This window comes from Molothrus ater, chromosome 1, assembly GCF_012460135.2.
Source record: "Molothrus ater isolate BHLD 08-10-18 breed brown headed cowbird chromosome 1, BPBGC_Mater_1.1, whole genome shotgun sequence".
In the NCBI taxonomy this organism is placed as follows: Eukaryota; Metazoa; Chordata; class Aves; order Passeriformes; family Icteridae; genus Molothrus; species Molothrus ater.
Genome location: NC_050478.2, coordinates 122,787,742 through 122,805,708, shown reverse-complemented (window position 1 = coordinate 122,805,708; position 17,967 = coordinate 122,787,742). Strand labels below are relative to the sequence as shown.

General features: G+C 38.3%; 1 protein-coding gene across 3 annotated transcripts in view; it reads right to left on the bottom strand.

Annotated features, from left to right (window-relative positions):
* ZFHX4 (zinc finger homeobox 4) overlaps positions 1 to 17,967 on the bottom strand; it is a 150,112-nt gene that overhangs the window by 104,928 nt on the left and 27,217 nt on the right. For 2 of the 3 annotated variants that reach the window (XM_036400538.2, XM_036400548.2), the window contains exon 3: positions 17,182 to 17,684. In XM_036400538.2, coding sequence (XP_036256431.1) covers positions 17,182 to 17,684 — 503 coding nt within the window. The remainder of the gene's footprint in view (positions 1 to 17,181; positions 17,685 to 17,967) is intronic. The other variant, XM_036400555.2, reaches the window with a different exon arrangement.

Below are 17,967 nucleotides of genomic sequence, written 5' to 3'. Positions count from 1 at the left end.
ACATGCTTGTGATATATATTATATACAGATGTATTTATACAAAGCTTTATATAGCACAGATTTAAGTGTCATGTGTGAAATCTTAGTTCCACCAAGTTCAACGGAAAATTTACCATTTGCTGGAGTTGGGACAAAATTTAACCCTACCTAAACAACACATTCCCATCAGTATATGTACTGTGAATATCAAAACCCTGGTTTGACCCCTTTACATAGCTAAATAATTATTCCTATGTGGCCCCAGTGGTTACACCTAAAAAAGAATGAAAGACCATGGTCTGGAACTACTACATGTCATGTGTTTTATCCCAGTCTTATTGATGCCACATGGAAGATTTTATATTGTCAATATCAACCCAGCATAGGTCCAGAATTCCTCACAAAGGGCACTCTGACTGCTCAAGGCACACTTCTACACCTATCGTGTGAAAGGTAGAGGACCATGGTCTTCAGAGAATTCTCAACTGAGTCCTAGATGACAGTGTCAACAAAATCTCTATGCTTGAAACAAGAACTAAAATTGTCTCCAAGAGTAATTATTATTAATGCTCCCAGCCCAGTTAGCTTAAATCAGTTGTCATTAGTTTGGTTTTGCAGCAAACCACCATCAAGACTTTTTCCTTGCTTTCAAACAAAAAATTTCCTTTCAGACTGCATTGGGGCAACACCCAGGATGGGCTTTTTACCAATAATGTGTTAATCTTATGATCTTTGAGTCTGAAAAAGGAGCTTCATAGCATTGGAGGTGGGAAGTTTCCAGCTTTTCAACAGAATGTTGGCACTTGTTTTTAGCTCTGATAGGCTTTGAGAAGTCAGACCTTCAAACTGAAATGCTACTATGTATGGAAAACCTATTACAGGAAAAATGTAAGACGTTTCTAAAATATATTAGTCACAAAGTTACAGCAGCATTTTTCCCTCTTAATATTACTGGGGCTTGGCTCAGTACATGCAGCCATATGAAAAAAAGAGCATTGATAGAGTTAGAGAGCATTCTACAAATTTCTAGCATATTTTTCCTAATGCAAAATATGCAGCAGGTTCAAAATGCATGGTAGCTTCCCGTGGGATATTCAGCACACCTTTTTTCTCTCTTTATTACTTGAAACAACACAGCCAACTCAAGCTCAAGACAAAAAAAAAATGTATCCCAAGCATCCCAGATAAAATGAAATGCTCATAATCCATGCACATGACAATGTACATAAACACTCCCATTCATCCACAAGAGAAAGTGGAACATAAAGTAATTGGCAGAAAAAGAGAAAAATATAAAGGGGTCCAGGGCCTGGTAATAGTGAAACTGGGCTAAGTGCTGCAGAAATCTAGGTGCAAACAGCACTGTGAAAAACAGACACGTAGAGATGTTGGTGGAGAAGGAAGAAAAATGTGGTGAGGTGGTAAAAAACGTCTGTGTGTGCAACTGAGGTTGCAAAGAGTAAACCACAAGGCAAGGATGACACTATGCACACTCCTGAGGGAGCTGGCATTTTGGAGTGAAATTCCAAGCTTCAGGCAAGAGAGGAAATGTTTCTGACAGGTTGGGGCCTTTTAGGGTGGAGGCTTTCTGGTTTTAAATAGCAGCTGCTTAAAAAATGTTCACAAATGTGGAATAATTTAGGAGGAGAAATGGGCTATAAATGAGGTGTCCTAGAGTTTATGCTCACCCACAAAGTATGTCATGGTTATCAATACCCAGTAACCTGGTTTGATATGTAAAAGATATTTAGGGAAGTGGATTTCATTGTATCAACTCACACTCTGTATCAAACAGGCAAACTGCTTCCATGAGAGGGAAAACAGTCCCAAATTCACATCCTCTCCTCCTTTACACGTCCTCATTGCAGAGCAGTCTCTCTGACTCTGCTTTTGTGACTAGCCTTTTATCTAGAGCACCAGAAACAAATGGGAAAGCCCTAGAAATAAACTTTGGGAGAAAAACAGGAACAGTAACCATCAATTTCAGCAAGAAATTACTGAAATAACAGGACTTTTTGAACTGGATAATTTCTCACAGTAGTGACAAACCACAGTAGTCAAACCACAGGAGAGCCATGTCCCAGTCAATTGACAGAGTTAAGAAACACTCATTTTGGAAAACTTCTCCATCCTTGGAGTAATACTACTGAGATCATCAATACTGCAACAAGATGGATTTAGCCTACATTCTTCCTGTCTCTTTCCTCTCATCACCATTTTAATAGGAAACAAACAACATTTTAAAAGCTTCAAACAAATTCTGCAGAGCATAAAAACTAGCAAAACCCCTGTATTTTTCCTGAATTTTAGCAAATATTTAGACTTTTGCTTAACAATACGACCTGCCTCACGCTAAAGAAATTTCACAGACTGCTCATGCCACTGGCAGCTGAGAATCTTATCTTTGTGGCATAGTGAGGAAATAATCCTCACCAAAACCTAAATGCTGGGTGAAAAGTTGGGGGATGGGACGTGTGAATGACAGCCTTGTGCATGTTTTAGCACTGAAAAGGACAACTGGAGCTGGGAAAGGACTGTGGTAGTTCATCAAGCCCAGAACACACTGTCACAGCCCAGGAAGGCTCCCTGCAAGGTGAGCACAAGAAAAATGAAACCCACCTGAGCAGGGGATCAAAACACAGGAGTGCAGTCAGACCCTACAGCTTGTGACAGCAGCCACTGCCTTTCTGTAGCAGATAAAAAGTTTTCTGAAGCCACAGGCATCCCCCTGAGCCAGCTCTGCCTGGGAGCTCCCCATGTGTCCCTGGCAGCAGGGATTTCACTCTCATCACAGACACACTTACAGGTACTCTGCCCCTCTGCTGTTGCCCTTCCCAGTCCTTCTCCTGCCACATCTCCTGCGAGGTGTGTGGTGGGAAGGACAGGGCACACACAGCTGGATCCCTGCCAGCCAGGGACTCCCTGACACAAGCAGAATAACTCTGCCCTCCCCCACGGCAGGGAAATTGCATCAGATCTCCAGTTTCTTTTTTGCCCCATTAATGGCAGAAAGGGAGCTGAGCCAAAATGAGAGAGGGCTATCCTGTGACTGTGTGTTTGTCATACGTTTCCTTGTTTCATGTTTTCTCCAGTGACTAATAGCCTCTTTAGGAGTTCCAAACAAAAGTAAGCTATTCTAAGATGGAAATTGCTGGACATAGTGAGAAACATTAAGTATTTCTTTTTATGGGGGCATAGGAAATAAAAAAAGGAAAAAACCCTCAACGTTTATATACTTAAACTTCTCCAAAAAAGGGAGGGGGAAGAATGTAAAGCATTACAAACCTAATTTTGTGAAAAAAGTATTCAGTGATCTGCTGCCAAGATAAGTGCCTCTTTGCTTTAACTAATTATCACTATTACAGGGTTCAGTAGTGACATTTCAGCAGTAATTGATCCTCTGATGCAATTTCTGTGTATTTCAAACTAGCCAATACATCCAGACAAGAAGGCTGTGCAAGGATGGAGGCTGGCAGTCAGCACAGAGGTGCCGGTCACTCATGAGTATGACCTTGGATCATGGGATGCTAAACAGATGCTGCCAGGAGGAGCCACTAGGACTCAGTATTCTAGAAAATCAGACCTCTAATCCCTCCACTTTTAGCACTTTCTACTGGCAGGTAGCACAGCTAATTTAAATTCAGGTATTGGCTGTCCTGAACTAGTGTTTATATACAGTCACACAGGGAATTTGAACTTCCTGGCTTGCCCTGAAATTAGTATTTCATTTCAAATGTTGTGCTGACTCGGTGGGGAGGGAATTTGGCATCATATTTTCAGATTACTTCACACTACATACAGGGTAACATAGTTACTATATATTTCTTTTTCTTCTAAGCCCTAATGTGAAAGGTTTTAATGTCAAGCAGCATGAAGGCCAGAACAATCTAAAAGTCAACATAGCTCCCACAGTATGAGTTCAACCACAACAGACATCCCATCTGTATTTCATGGTATACCTTAATAACAATCAATAATACATTAAAGTTAGCACCAAACAGTATGAAAAGAGGACACTACAAAGAGTCAATTGCAGTTATGCCTCAGCCCTGAAGTCTATATGCAGCAACAGCATCTTCTATTTTGCATCAATAAATAAATATCTGGGATAAATATTTGCAGATAGATGGTTAATTAGCTATTTCTGTTCTTCAGGCTCAGCAAACAGTTAACTGCCTACAGACATTTGCACCTCAAGACACTAGGCATAGCAATACCTGTGGGAAAACAATGAGAGGCAGGCAATGAGAAGAGACAGGCAATGTGACACAGGCACAAGGAGATGCTTCTTTCTCTCACTCTCCTAATATTAGGGGGACTTTAATTTCTCCATGGGTTAATTCAGAGCTGGAGTTTTTTTCCACTCAGCTGGCTATGCAGAAGCAGCCTAACCATGTAATGTAGGCACTTAACAGAGGGGCAAAAAAGTAAAATGATAGAGACAGAAAACAAGCTACATGAACTACCAGGGCATTTAACAAAATAAAAATTACCTCTGTGTCTTCTAACTGCAAACTAGGACTGATCCTGCAGAAGTCATAAATGAACTCATGACAGTCAAGACCAGCCAAAGAACTAAGAGAAACACCAGATACTTTTAAGGTTAGCTGAGCATGCAGAAGAAACTCAGTATGGATGGATAAATCCAAGAAAATGTGTATTAGAAGAAATACTTTGAATGAATCAAACATTTTACTGGTGTCTAAGCTAAATGTAGCCACTCCAGGACACTTCAGCATCAGTTTGAAGGGGGGGCGTGGGAAGAAGCATGTAATGAAAGGCAACATATTTCCAGCACAGACTGCAATAGGATTTGTTTAAAGCAGATTATATTTTTGGATGCACCAGGCATGGGACAGTAAGATCATACAGTTCCACTGAGAACAGCATGTTCAGTTCTGAAATATCTGTGTATCTCCAGAAAAATTTAACACTGGTAAAAGGAGTTCAGAGATCAGTGATGGGATTAGCAGAAATGTGGAAGAACTTCCACTAAAAGCAAGACTGAATGGATTGAAATTTTTTGTGCAAATAAAAGAGACATGATAAAAGGACCATAAAGTAATCATAAAGATTATTGTGAAGTTATAAAAATTATGTAAAATATCATAAAGCAAGTAAGAACACATGATCTTTTTTCATTCTTTTACCAGATGAATAAAAACAAATAAAACTTAACAAATTAATGGCAGAAAATTTTAGAAGCCAAAACAAAATCTGCATGCAGGTTAAATTAACCCATGGAAATTCTTCCCACTGCATGTGATTGAGCCAGAAGTTCACTTTATAAACTGATTTGATGTTTGTATACCTAGAAGACTACCCAAAGGCAGCTTAGGGGGGGAAAAAATATGTACTTGAATTTGTATGATGCTAATTCATTGCAAAGTACAGAAGACATATGAAAAGAACAAGCATTGTCCTGTATAAGCAACATTATTCTACATTTGCCCATGGAATCTTTTTCTTTTTTTTTTTTTTTTGGTCTGCTTTGCTCTCAGAAGCAATTGTTGTTAGGCAGTCTGTAGCAAAGAGATTAGATAAGGTGGACTAATGGTATAATTTGCTGTGATAGGACAATGATTGCATACTTGGCCTATTAATGTGTTGTTGCTTTTAAAATAACATTCTCTTCTGTTATGGACAGCCACTTCAAGAAATGTACTTAACTAACTTTATTTGCAATAGAGTATTTTTCATTAGGACAGGTTGGAAAGATATCTCATGATTAAGTGACTCAGAAAGAGCTCCAAAGAAAAAAAGAAATATTCTTTATACCCAGACCAAATCCTGATAATTTCAGCCCTAAAAAAAGTGTGTATAAAAAATTATAAGTAACTGGGAGAAGGAAATTAGAAGAAAAATTGAAATCCAACTTTGACTGCAGCAGATGCAAACATATACAGACCTTCGTACAGCATTAGAGAGGATGACAGAAGCAGCCTGGGTTATGTATGGACACACGGAGTTTTAAATCCTGGTTATGCTCCTGGGAAGTGCACACTTTTATAACCACTCACACCTGCCCTTTTGTTACTGTCCACTGCACCTCCTGTGCAAGAAACCCAGCCTCCAACAATCCCAACTTCCCTCCTAACACTACTGCAGGATAAGTGTCTCTCTTGTGAGTGTGACCAACTTCAGCCTCCACCTCCAACTCTTCCCAATGCTTGAATCCATCCTTCCCAACTACAGACACTATTAAGTCATGTAAAAATAAATATATGCAGACAGAAAGACAGACATATGTGAAGAACTTGTTATGCTTAATTATAATTCTATGAGGACCATTTAGACTGTCAGATGTACTACAGGCCAACCTCTCAATCACCTGTGCTCAGTTAGAGACACATTGGGTTTTTTTTTCCCCAAAGCCATGCTCTGTTTCCCAGTACAGACAGTATTGACCTTACCTTCTAAATCTATTAGGACAAACAACTACTAGAAGTAAAGGAAAGACATTTGTTTAGTTCCTGTTGTGGACACATGAGGCATAAAACCTTTGTATCTGGAGAGCACAAAAGCTGAGTGAATTGGGATACAGGCTCTCTGTATAGCATGAGATTTCGGAGTCTCCTTTTTTTGATTACCAGCTCAACTCTTCCTTATCGTAAAAATTGTTACTTACACAGAATACTTCAATACCAGCATAGCTCTTGTATTTTGTGTGCCCCAAAATGCTTTGGGTAAACCATATCATCTATTTGATGATTTTGAGGTAGCTGAGGCCACAGAATTAGAGCTTCTCAGTGAAAAATTCATGAAATAAAAGAAAATAAATATCCTAGCAAGACTTCTTGGATCCAACCCCTACATGTAACATATTGAGTCAGAGATGATCCCACAAGCCTATTTTTGTTTTTTGAAAAATAAAAAAAGACAACACAAAAAGGCAAAAAAAAATTCAAAGCGACTACAGAGTGTCTGAGTAAGGATTTGCTCTTTCTCAAAAATACCTGTAAGAAGTCCTAATGACTAGCTACAAAGATTTTCATTCATTGAGTTCTATAAGTCACAGAAATTCAAGTGTTGTGAAGATATTGTTGAAGCCTGACACACTACAAAACACACCAGTGGAGACAGGAACAGAGAGACAGAGCACATTGACAGCATATCCAATTCATCGTGACCTATGAGACTACCTTAGTAAATCAAAAAGTGACAAAGGATATCCACAGCCTAGATACAACACCTATTACTGAGATGCATCTGCAACAGGGTTAGACCCAGGAGACTAGCAATACAGCAGTGCTCTCAAATCTGCCCAACTCTAGGTCAGAAATTTGGTAAAATTAGTCCCAAGTTATTTTCTGTGGCCTGTGATCTTTTTCATCTGAGACCTGACTTCAGAAGATCCTGTCCTGACATATCTCAGGATTCCAGCTTCCTCCCGGGTCAAGATTTTGAGTCACAGAAGCTGCTGAACAAATAAGGACATAAGGTTTTCAGAAACACTTGCAGTTTGGACTCATTTTTTTCCACCCGCTTTATTCTTCCTAATTTCCAGCCATTCATTAGCTGCTTACATATCTGCAAATGCCAAAGGGCGTTTCCAAAATAGTAACATCTAGATACTAAAGCTGTCTTATTTCAGTAGTAAAGCAAGCTTTTTTCCATGCTCTCATCACTTGCACACAAACAAGAATACCAAGATGCTCCTTAGACTTTGTTTCATTGTTCTTGTTGTAAAAATATCAAGTTTCTGGTCATTCACAAAGTGTTTATTCAATTGGAGAATGTTAGTATTTTTTTCCTCAATCTATTTCTCATAGAGCAAGTTTTTTGTCTAGGTTACATAGAAAACAGGAACATTGTTTGTCTGAATGGTATGAAGCTGTGTCAGGGGAAGTTCAGCTTGGACAGTAGGGAAAGGCTCTTTTCTGAGAGAGTGGTTGGTCACTGACACAGGTTTCTCAGGGAAGTGGTCACAGCAGCAATCCTGTCAGAGTTCAAGGAGTGTCTGGATGACACTCATATAATTTAGTTTTAGGTGTCTTGCAAGGAGAGGAAGTTTGTTTCAATAATCCTTATGAGTCCCTTCCAACACCAGATTCTGATTCTATGATTCTGTGAATAGAAGTGCCCATCCTTCTCCTTTACCATTAGGACCCAGAGTTTTGAATTTAGGATAAGGATAATATCAATTATTGCTACTACGATACTTGAGCCACTTGCAACATCTTAGGATTTTCCAAGGAAAACATCTTTCTTTTCAACGAAGTTGTTTGGAGACAACTGACCTCTCCCACCCAAGAAGTGCTATAGGTCCAAACACAAGCTTAGGACACCAATGGAAAAATTCCGTATGTGCTAGAGAACTAAAATCAAGAGATGTAGACCTTTGGAATTGCCTAATAAAGTTCTGGAAAGAAGAGTTTTCACTGCTGGCCTTTGTTTTAAAAGGGTCATCTTGAACTTTCTCTAAGAGTAATCTAGTTTTCTGTTAAAGGTTGGGGTACCAACTATCCCAGAGCAGCAGATTCTGTGCCATCTTTATGGGTAAAGGTGGCTCTATGGTTCTTTTTTCCAGGAGCAGTGCAAGGAAATAGTGCATGTTCTTGATTTTTGAGAGAATTTACAAGGAGAACAGGGACTACAAATTAATAACCTCTTTGGGCAGAACACTGAATAATGCCCTTATATGATAGGCTTCCTGCACATAATCCAGCAATAAACCAGTAGTTATACAGTATTTTACACATGTGAATCATGTGAGCAGCATGGTTTGATTAATACTGTAGGATAACAATTTTAAATGGAAAAAAAAAATCACATTTTTTGTTAGGCAACCCTGCTGGTCAAACATCCACTCTTGGAATGAGGCTAGTATGTTACTATCATAGCTCCCATTAGCAGTCTGTTTCCTATTCATGCATACAACCAAGGAGTATTTCTCATACCCCTCGTACATAACAAACCCATTTTTTTTCTGTTATTGTAACTGCTACTGCACTAGGATGCCCAAGGCATGGGAATCTGCACACTTCATCATTCAAAGACTACCTTTGCTCAATTTTTGTTTTCTTCAATCCCCCCTGCCTTTAAAAGCTAAGGATTATTTTAATGCCTTCCTTCCCACTGGTAGAGTAGAACATACAGTTTCCCCTGAGGCTATGGTGCACAATATGCTGTGTATCTGTCTGCTGCAGTACTGAAGGGCTGGCACAGTCTGCTGCAGACCAAGGGGGTAATTTCTATGACATCCTCCTTCATGGTTGTCCACAAAGCAAAGGTCTTGAAGTTCTTAGAAAAGCTTCACTTCTTTTATGTATCAGCATGAGGTTGTATGAGCATCAGTCTGCTCTATCTGCCAGTATTAAGTACACCAGTCTTACAGGCACATCATCAGGTTCAAAAATTATTGCAAACCACCACTTGTAATTTACATTTTATCAACATAAAGCCTCTACTCATATTTAATGTAATTAATACTGTTCCCTGTTGTACTGCATTATATTTTACCAACAAACATACAATGGAAGTTTATCCAAGAAAATACATCTCCTGCATTGTGCCTGATGAAACCAACAGAAATTGCATTTCTTAGTATTTCACACCAGCATTTTGACTATCCTTTCTTATCCTTTTCTGCTTCAGTAGTGCCCCAAAGGAGGAAGAAAATTAAAAATGCAGAAAATTAATCTGTCCAGCAATATAGACATATATAGAGCCAATATAGTCTCAAAACCTATGTATCAAAAAGCTTAATTCTGTCCTGTACATATGAGGCCTGTACGGTTTTACTCCCATTAATTCTTCTATAAAAGCACAATTCTGGTATTTTGGTTGATGGACCAACAAATGCATAGACCAAGGGAAAGTTTCTTCTAAATTACTTAGCAAAAACAATAGCAAAGCTAAATTACATGTATCCATGTCAAAATATAACTTTCCTGTCATGCGTCAGTCTTTTCACTTTTTTTTACTGCTCATTTTTAAATATGCGGAAGAGAGCATAGAGAAAAATCTCACCTGGGAGAGTCTGGCAAACTAATTACAATTTTAGAAAAGACACCTGTAGTGAGTTGCATAATATCAGCTAAAATCTCCTATGGGTAACAAGAAAATCTATGTTGCAAGGCTGGGAGGGAGTGGCTGCTAAATCCATAGCTGCAATCTATTAATGCACACATACATATGCACTCACATTGACATAATACTCTTACATACACTATACACTGCATCTCTGCTTTGAATCTCAGTCAGAAATAATTACATATTTCTCTTAATGTCAGAATGAAAGAACTCCAGGCACAAAAAAATAGCTGTCATACAGCCATTTTGTGTGTCGAGCATACTGAATAAATGAGGCTGATGCTCTTTCTGCTGCTTTGGCTTTCTTTGCTCACTTTTCCTGCTCTCCAAGAGGACCTACTCACTCAGGCTCCACTGGGCAGGCTGCACACTGCAAGCAGTCTGGTACAGCCTCCCTTCCAAGAGCAGCCTCACACGCCCTTAGCCAGGACAGCACACAGACTGGGATTCTGGACAGCATTTCAATGGAAGAACATGAAGATTCTTTAAACTATGATTTGAGAACGTCTCCCTGTTTCAGCAGTGCACCATAAGCTGAATACAAAATATGGTATATTTTAACAAGGACTATTATGTAAGAGACAGCCAGACATCTGAATGTCAAATTAAGTGTACATAAAATATAATGTGAAAATGCTTTCTCTACTGCTTTATTTTAATTTTATCATAAAAAAGCGTAGTGTGGAAATTGATATTTTACCAGCCAACATTTTTCTTTGTTAGCTGGGGGGTTTTGGGATTTTTTTAATAGATATGCTTGATTTTTTTAATAGATATGCTCTATAGTGTACAAGTACATATAGTAGGCATATACATTATTTGTAGCTATTACTACACAATGTATGTATAGCTGTGACTAGACAGTGTGTTCTTTGAACACTGGTTTCTCTTTATACATGTAAGCACAACAGCATAATCTGAATAACAGTAACTGAAACTTGCAGTGGAAATTAAATTTCATAAAACATTTAAAACCATAAGTGAACACAAATCTCAAAGGACTTTAAAAATTGAAATACCTTCTATCCTCCTTATGAGGCTTGTGTTGAGGAACAAATTAGAATAACTTTTGTTTACCACAGTTTTAAACAGTTTTATTCTAAGCAACCAAAAAAGAATAACATCAAGCAAAGCTTGGTTTAGCTCCTCAGGTGTGCAGACATATTCCAATTTCCTTTCCTCAATGATTTTTATGCAAATCAATGCTGCACAATCTCCTGACCTCTTTTACCATCATATTGGGACAATGACAGTAAAATAATTGGATTGGCATATTGTAGGATATTTTACTTTATATTAAAAAGTTAGGACAGGACAATTGAAATTAAAAGAATGTCACTTTCTGTTAATTCCAAGCTGATCAAGTACCAACATTTCATGCCAAACAGAGTAAAGCAAACAAAGTGATTTGGGCTGTTAGTCCATTTGTCCCCATGTGCATATACTTCACATCCCCCTCAGTTGTTAATTCCTAACAACCATGCTTTCATCCAGAACAAGGATAATGAGAAAAAACCAAGCAGTGTTCCTTGGGGAACTGTTACACTAGAAGTTACCTAAGGACTAAATCCCACTTGTGCCTCCTGCACGTGATAAAGATGAGCAAAGCATTCAATACTCCTGGCTGATTGAAAATCCAAATATGCAAACAGCATTATGGAATCCAGACAGACTATTCTGCTTCGCTGATGACAGATGCAGAAAAAAAATCTGGTCTGATTAATCTTTTGACTTTGAACCAGCAGAGGAGTGGACACCTCTCTTTAAAGAGAAATGCAGAGCCCCAGCTGAAGAGCAGGTGCTGCACGGTATTTGCCTTTCCTGCAGAGGATGCTAGCTAGCAGGACCAAGCAGCTGACCATGAAAATTCTTGGCCCTAAGTGACCCAAGAACAGATTATAAATCCATCCCATAAAATATAGCAAAAGCCCCATTTGTTCTTCCACCCTTTCAATATGTGATGTTATACATTTGTGATTCTCTCATTTTATTGGACTCTTTAGAAAGCTGTTTATGATCACTTGCGGACAAAACAAAGGCTCATTGTAAATTCTCTTTTAAATAAGTTGGAAGGTCAATATGAAACAAAGGGCACCACTTTCACAACTGCTTACATGCAAACTATGCTTGTGTGTGTAATATTACAATGCATTTCAGCAACGGGATAGAGTCCTAGCTAATTACAAAGCTAACATATAATAGCATTACATTAGCAGCCCAAGAAATTCCTATTGAATTGCATACATCTGAAAATAGAAAGACATGGTTGTGCTGAAACTTAATTATCTTGGCAAAAACTGTGAGGGCTTGATTCTCAGAAGACATAAACATAAAGCTCTGCTTTACACTCCCAAGGACCTAATTCTTTGTTTATTCAGACAACCTCCATCAGATAAAACTTACCATTTGGATTGACTGATTTGCCTTCTTATTTATAGTATCTACAGCTAAGTAACACAATCACTGTGTGGTTTGTGAGCAAGGGAAAGAATACTTATGACGTACAAAGACAAGGCTTGAAAGAGACAATCGGTGTGCTCTGCCAGATTAAAAAAGTTAATGCTGTTGCATTCCACCCTAGGCAGAGAAGACAAGCCTTTTCCAAGGACAGGTCTGACTGAAATGCTTTTTTATGGGTTCAAAGTAAAACATTATGGTAAAAAAATGCATACAGCTTTGTTTGTTTCTTCAGTCATCGTTAGCAATAGACATAAGGGTATTCTGGTTTCAAGCCCATATGGAAAGACCATCAACACTTTCTGCTTCTGGGTCCTTTGCCAAAATACCATATCCCACATGCCTTTTACCTTAAAACATAAAAGAAAAGGTGTTGTTCTGGTCAAATAAAGGAATAATTTTTACTAGCATACGTCTAATGTTAAAGCTGCCTAAATCCTGCCAAAGACATTACAACACCATCTGCAAAACAGATTTTCATTAAATTGATCAGTTTAAAGTTAAGCAGCTAGGCAGATGATGCTTTTGAGCTAACCTTTAACCTTTAACCTTCTTAAACTGAAATCAGGTCACTCCTTTTGGGTGATATCTTTGCTGCTTGAGAACACATGAGGTAAAGAGATATACCAAAACTTAAAAATCATAGCACAAACAGTGTTGTGGATCAATATTTTGTCAATAAAAGGAAGACCAAGGTAGTTCTTGTACAGTCTGCTAACTGCTGCCTTTCTCTTTCCCTAAGCTTCGAAATAGTTGCATACACAATGTAAACTGCAGTAAATGCACAGTTTAAAAGCAATTATTATTGAAAGTATTATCAGCAAATCAAATAATATTTTTAATAAACTGGCTTCAAATATTAATTTGTGATTAGAAATTGATCATGTCATTCAGTCACTTGATTAAGTAAATTTTACTTTCAGACATTCCAGTTAACTTTAAAAAAAGGCTGTCTTGTACTTATTTATTTATTAATAAAAGTATTTGGAAACTATTTTATGAGCACAGGACATGATATATGCAGTTCCCTGAAAGCTATTTGAATAAGTTACAAAATGGCTGCCTTAAGAGCAGTTCCAGCTATATGTATTTTACATCCACAGAGACAGGTTACCGTCCTGCCTCAGCTTCCCAAATCTGCAGAAGCTGAATGCTTCCTCCTGCAGAATGGAAATGCACTCTGTTGCTATAGAAGCTTTCTCTGTTTACTTGTGGAGTCACTGAATGCTTCTTGATGGATGCTGCCAAGAACTTGCAACTCTTCTGTGGTTTAATTTGCTAATATCAAGCTCCACAATTCCAAAAGTAAGTCTTTGGGAAATTCATTTAGGCCAAGCTGAGTTCATTTAGGGTAAAGCTGTCTTTGTTCTGGTTCTTAGCAGCCACATTACCAACACCATTTGAATACTGCACTTCTGTAAGGAACAACCAGGCCATTTCTTCTTTAAATAACTTAGAAAACAGCTAAAGGTTCCACTTTGCCACATTTAGAATCTAACTCTAAAAGTGACATTTCCGTACTGCCTAAAATTATACAGCTTCAGAAGAGAAGCTCTGATGTTCATGGCTGCTTTAAAAGCTACAGTTATGAAAAGACATCCTTTTATTCCATCAATAGTTAAGCACAGGGAGAAAAACCAAGCTGTTACGGCAACATTTATAAGAAGAAAATTCACAAAACAATAACATTTAAACAAATATAAATGACTGAAGAAAAACTTTGAGGTACTTGACAAAGCAAAGGAACAAAGCCACAGATTCTCCTGTGCTTTCAGATGGTTTTAGTATTATACTTTTTATTGCTGAACCATATTCACAGCACCTTAATTTTAAAAAAGAAGAGCTGCTTGAATATAAACACAATTCATGAATATTCGATATTGCTCCCAAGGCATATATCTATTATTCATACAAATTAATGTTCTTTTTTTCCTTAGGTGCTCTAAAAGTTTATCTGATGTATCAAGAGAAAAAAAGTTTACAACTCTCTTGGTGTCAACAGCTTCACCAAGACCTGACAAAACTATCAAGTCTGCTAGCAAATAACTTAGCATATTTTCAAAACTGCATTTATTTACATCTTGAGGCCTGAATTGTACACTTACAATTAAGAGAAGCATTTTCTGGGTGATGTGCAGAGGCATTACATTCTATTATAGAGCACACACATCTAGAACATCTTGGTCATTTGGGACACATTGTAGCACCTCATGCCAACCCAAAATCTTAAAAAAAAACCACTAATACTCCGACTGATATTTTCGATGTGGTATTGCTCTCCTTCAAATTAACCTTAAAATGAAATTATATGAAAATAGTGTATGCGTTGTATATGCTATCTGCTTTCTGAGAGTCATTAAACCTAGTGGGGTTCAAATTTCCAAGATTCTCTAGGAAGTTGTGAGGGACAGAAACTTTTTAAAAATCTGAGCCACTCACTAGCAATTCTAGGGACAAGTCCTATAAAAATACATGCTTTAGGAGAGTTGGAACCCTATGGTTATCAGCCAGACACTTTCAATTGTCCTACTTAGGCCATGAAGCCTGGAGGGTATCTGCCTAGAGGGAGTTTATGGATTCCATTTCCACTGGGATGTCCTTAACTGATTCAACGACTGAGCTCCAAAGGCCAGTGATGGTCCCTTGCTGTGTATGATAGCTGCTACAAAGATGCTACTGAGCTGCTCCATCTAACAAAACAGGATCTGGCAAAGAAGCAGATCCAGCAACAGGACATTTTCAGTGAAGAGGGCCAAAAGCTAATACTCTCTCCCATAGCATCCCACATCAAATATTTTGTAGGACAGGCTGGAAACCCAAATATATTTGATGAAGGTTTCTCTAAGGATCAGGTTGAGTGAGTGAAGAGAAAGTACTGTTTTGAGTAGATAGTTTGAGTACCTTGTGACTATCATTTGTCTGTTTGGTTTTTTTTTTAAATAAGCAGCTGGCATCTTGGTTTCAACAATTTCAACTGAAATGTCAATTTCAGAAGCTTTGGCAGGAAAGCCATCTGAGAAAAGCCTTCTGCCTTGCCTTCTCCTACGCCATCGTTACTGTCTGTGGCATAGTTTGCAGTAGCTTTTCTTTGAATGGTGACATTATAGAACAAATAATTGAAATAATGCAGGTTAACACTCCAAAAAAAACAGATGGGGACCAAAAATGTGGTTGTTTTGTTTTGAGGTTTTTTGGGTTTTTTTACAAACCCTGACTTAGAGTATGGCTGCATAATGTAAATGGAGGAATCAAGGAATGGCTTCATGGATGACAGGGAGCAGGAACCTCCAAAGGGAGTTTTGCTGCAGAGGCAGGCTATGCCACTAGACTCTCAGCTCTTTTCGCTCTTTTCGTAACAGGATTTTGGACCTTAAAAAAACCAGCAAAAAATAACACTCTAGAATGAAGGACAAATGCAATTTAAATAAAATATATTCAATTAGCGGAGCAGCTAGCACTGCGGGACAGTATAACAAATCAAAACTTGTGTTACTACCATTTTTGCTCACAGCAGATGCTCCAAGGTTACAACTACCAGGTAAAATGAGAATCTATGTTACTGCCTGTGCAGCATGTATTAGCTCAGACCAACCATTTGAACACCAGAAAAATGTGGCTGAACACCAGAAAAATGTTATTTCTTCCTTAAACTAGAGGTCTGCTGAGACTTTTCCACATTTGTTCTGTATGTACAGATCTTCAACATGATTAGAAAACCAGCATAGTTGCTGTAATCAGTAGATGACTCCTGATAGTTTAGTTATCACAGATTTCTAGTATAAATCAATAGATAACACTTGCAAAATGGATTTTCTAATCATATTTAGAGCTTGTTACAGTGACTAATGGTTCGCAATATTTCCTGAATTTTTATATCCCCTGGACAAAAGAAGTTTTTAATAAGTTACAAAGTTATTCATCTTGGAAATGAATGTGTTATATTTGTACATGAACCAAGACAATCAAGCCAATCCAGTAAACACACTGCAGAAAACAAGTTACCCCATAATTAGGGCTTGGAAAAAGTCATGACAAGTTGTGTAAAAAATGGTATTCATCACTCCCACATATTCATTATATCCACATAGTTTTTTCCAGTAAAGATAAAAATATAGTTGCCATTCTACTAACATATTTATCTACACCACACCCTTTCATGTTTGTGAAAAATCATTACTGGTTTGGAAAAGAAGGGCAGACAAAAGGATGACAGTGCTTACTTTTGAATATCCTTTGTAAAAATATGGCATATTGCAGGTGCTTACTGAAAATACCAATGTAAAATAACTTGGCTGTGATACATTATGGCTGCAAACAGATACATATGCCAGAAAGTGACCTCCTTTCCCTATGCACAGTATGGGAAAAACATCATTTTCCATAATACCTGTCAAGCTTTTGATCAAAATGTAATGGACAAAGTCTGAAAAGGTTATGAGAGATATAAAACACCAATTATTATGAGAGAACTTTTTTTAAAAAATGACTTATGGACCCTGTGTTTGCAGGAAGTGCCTCCTAAATGACCCCCAGGCAACTCAACAGGACTCATCTGTAGCACTCCTCCCTGACTAACCTGCAGTTTTTGTTTAACTATATGCATGTTCAATAAACACTCCACTAATTCATCAAAGTCCTGACTGATGAGCCCTGAACGGGTTAATTCCCCAGCCTACTTGGTGCTGGCTGGAGCTGCTGTCACAGACTTACCTTGTAGAGTTTCAGGGCTGCCTCGTGCCTGTGATTGGTAGTATGTAAGCGCAATTTATCCACGCTGTTGGTGTAATAGTCACAGGCGTTACATTTCAGGTGAACCGGGTTGCCAATGGCAATACACTTCAGCCTCCACTCATTAGTTTTGCCGCCTTCCTTAATGTGAGCCACCAGTTGATATTTCTGCATATGTTTGTCAGTCTTGCAGTGGAGCTGGAAGTTCGCTTTGAGCTGAGTGTTGTAGTTACAGAGCTTGCACTGGTAGATGTCTCCAATTACAGCCCTCCACTCCTCTTCGGGGAGTGAGCGCTCACTGCTCACATGCACACTTAGGGCCTCCAGGCTGTCAGAGGTGAATTTGTTGCAAACAGCACACTGGAAAAGCTTCAGCGCTGGGTCACTGATATAAGGTGACAGCTCTCCTGCAGTAAGGAGGGACAGGTCATCACCCATTAGCTGACCACTGGCAAGCCGGATTTCAGGCGGCAGCTCATTATTTACTACAGGAGAAAAAAAATTAAAAGGGAAAGTAGAGACCAGCAAGCATAGCACACACAAAGGAATCCGTAAAATAAAGCCTTGACAAGGAGTTTGCTTTCTCTAGAGCTTAAACTACAAAAAGCTGTAATAGGATTGAATCAGGATCAATTACAATCATCCCTTTCAGCTTCTAAATTCCCTCATCAGATAGCTTTAATTACTCCTACTGGGCATGATGTCATTCTGGAATTTGTATTTTCAAAGGCATGAAAGTTGATCAATAAAATAACAAAACAGCAATGC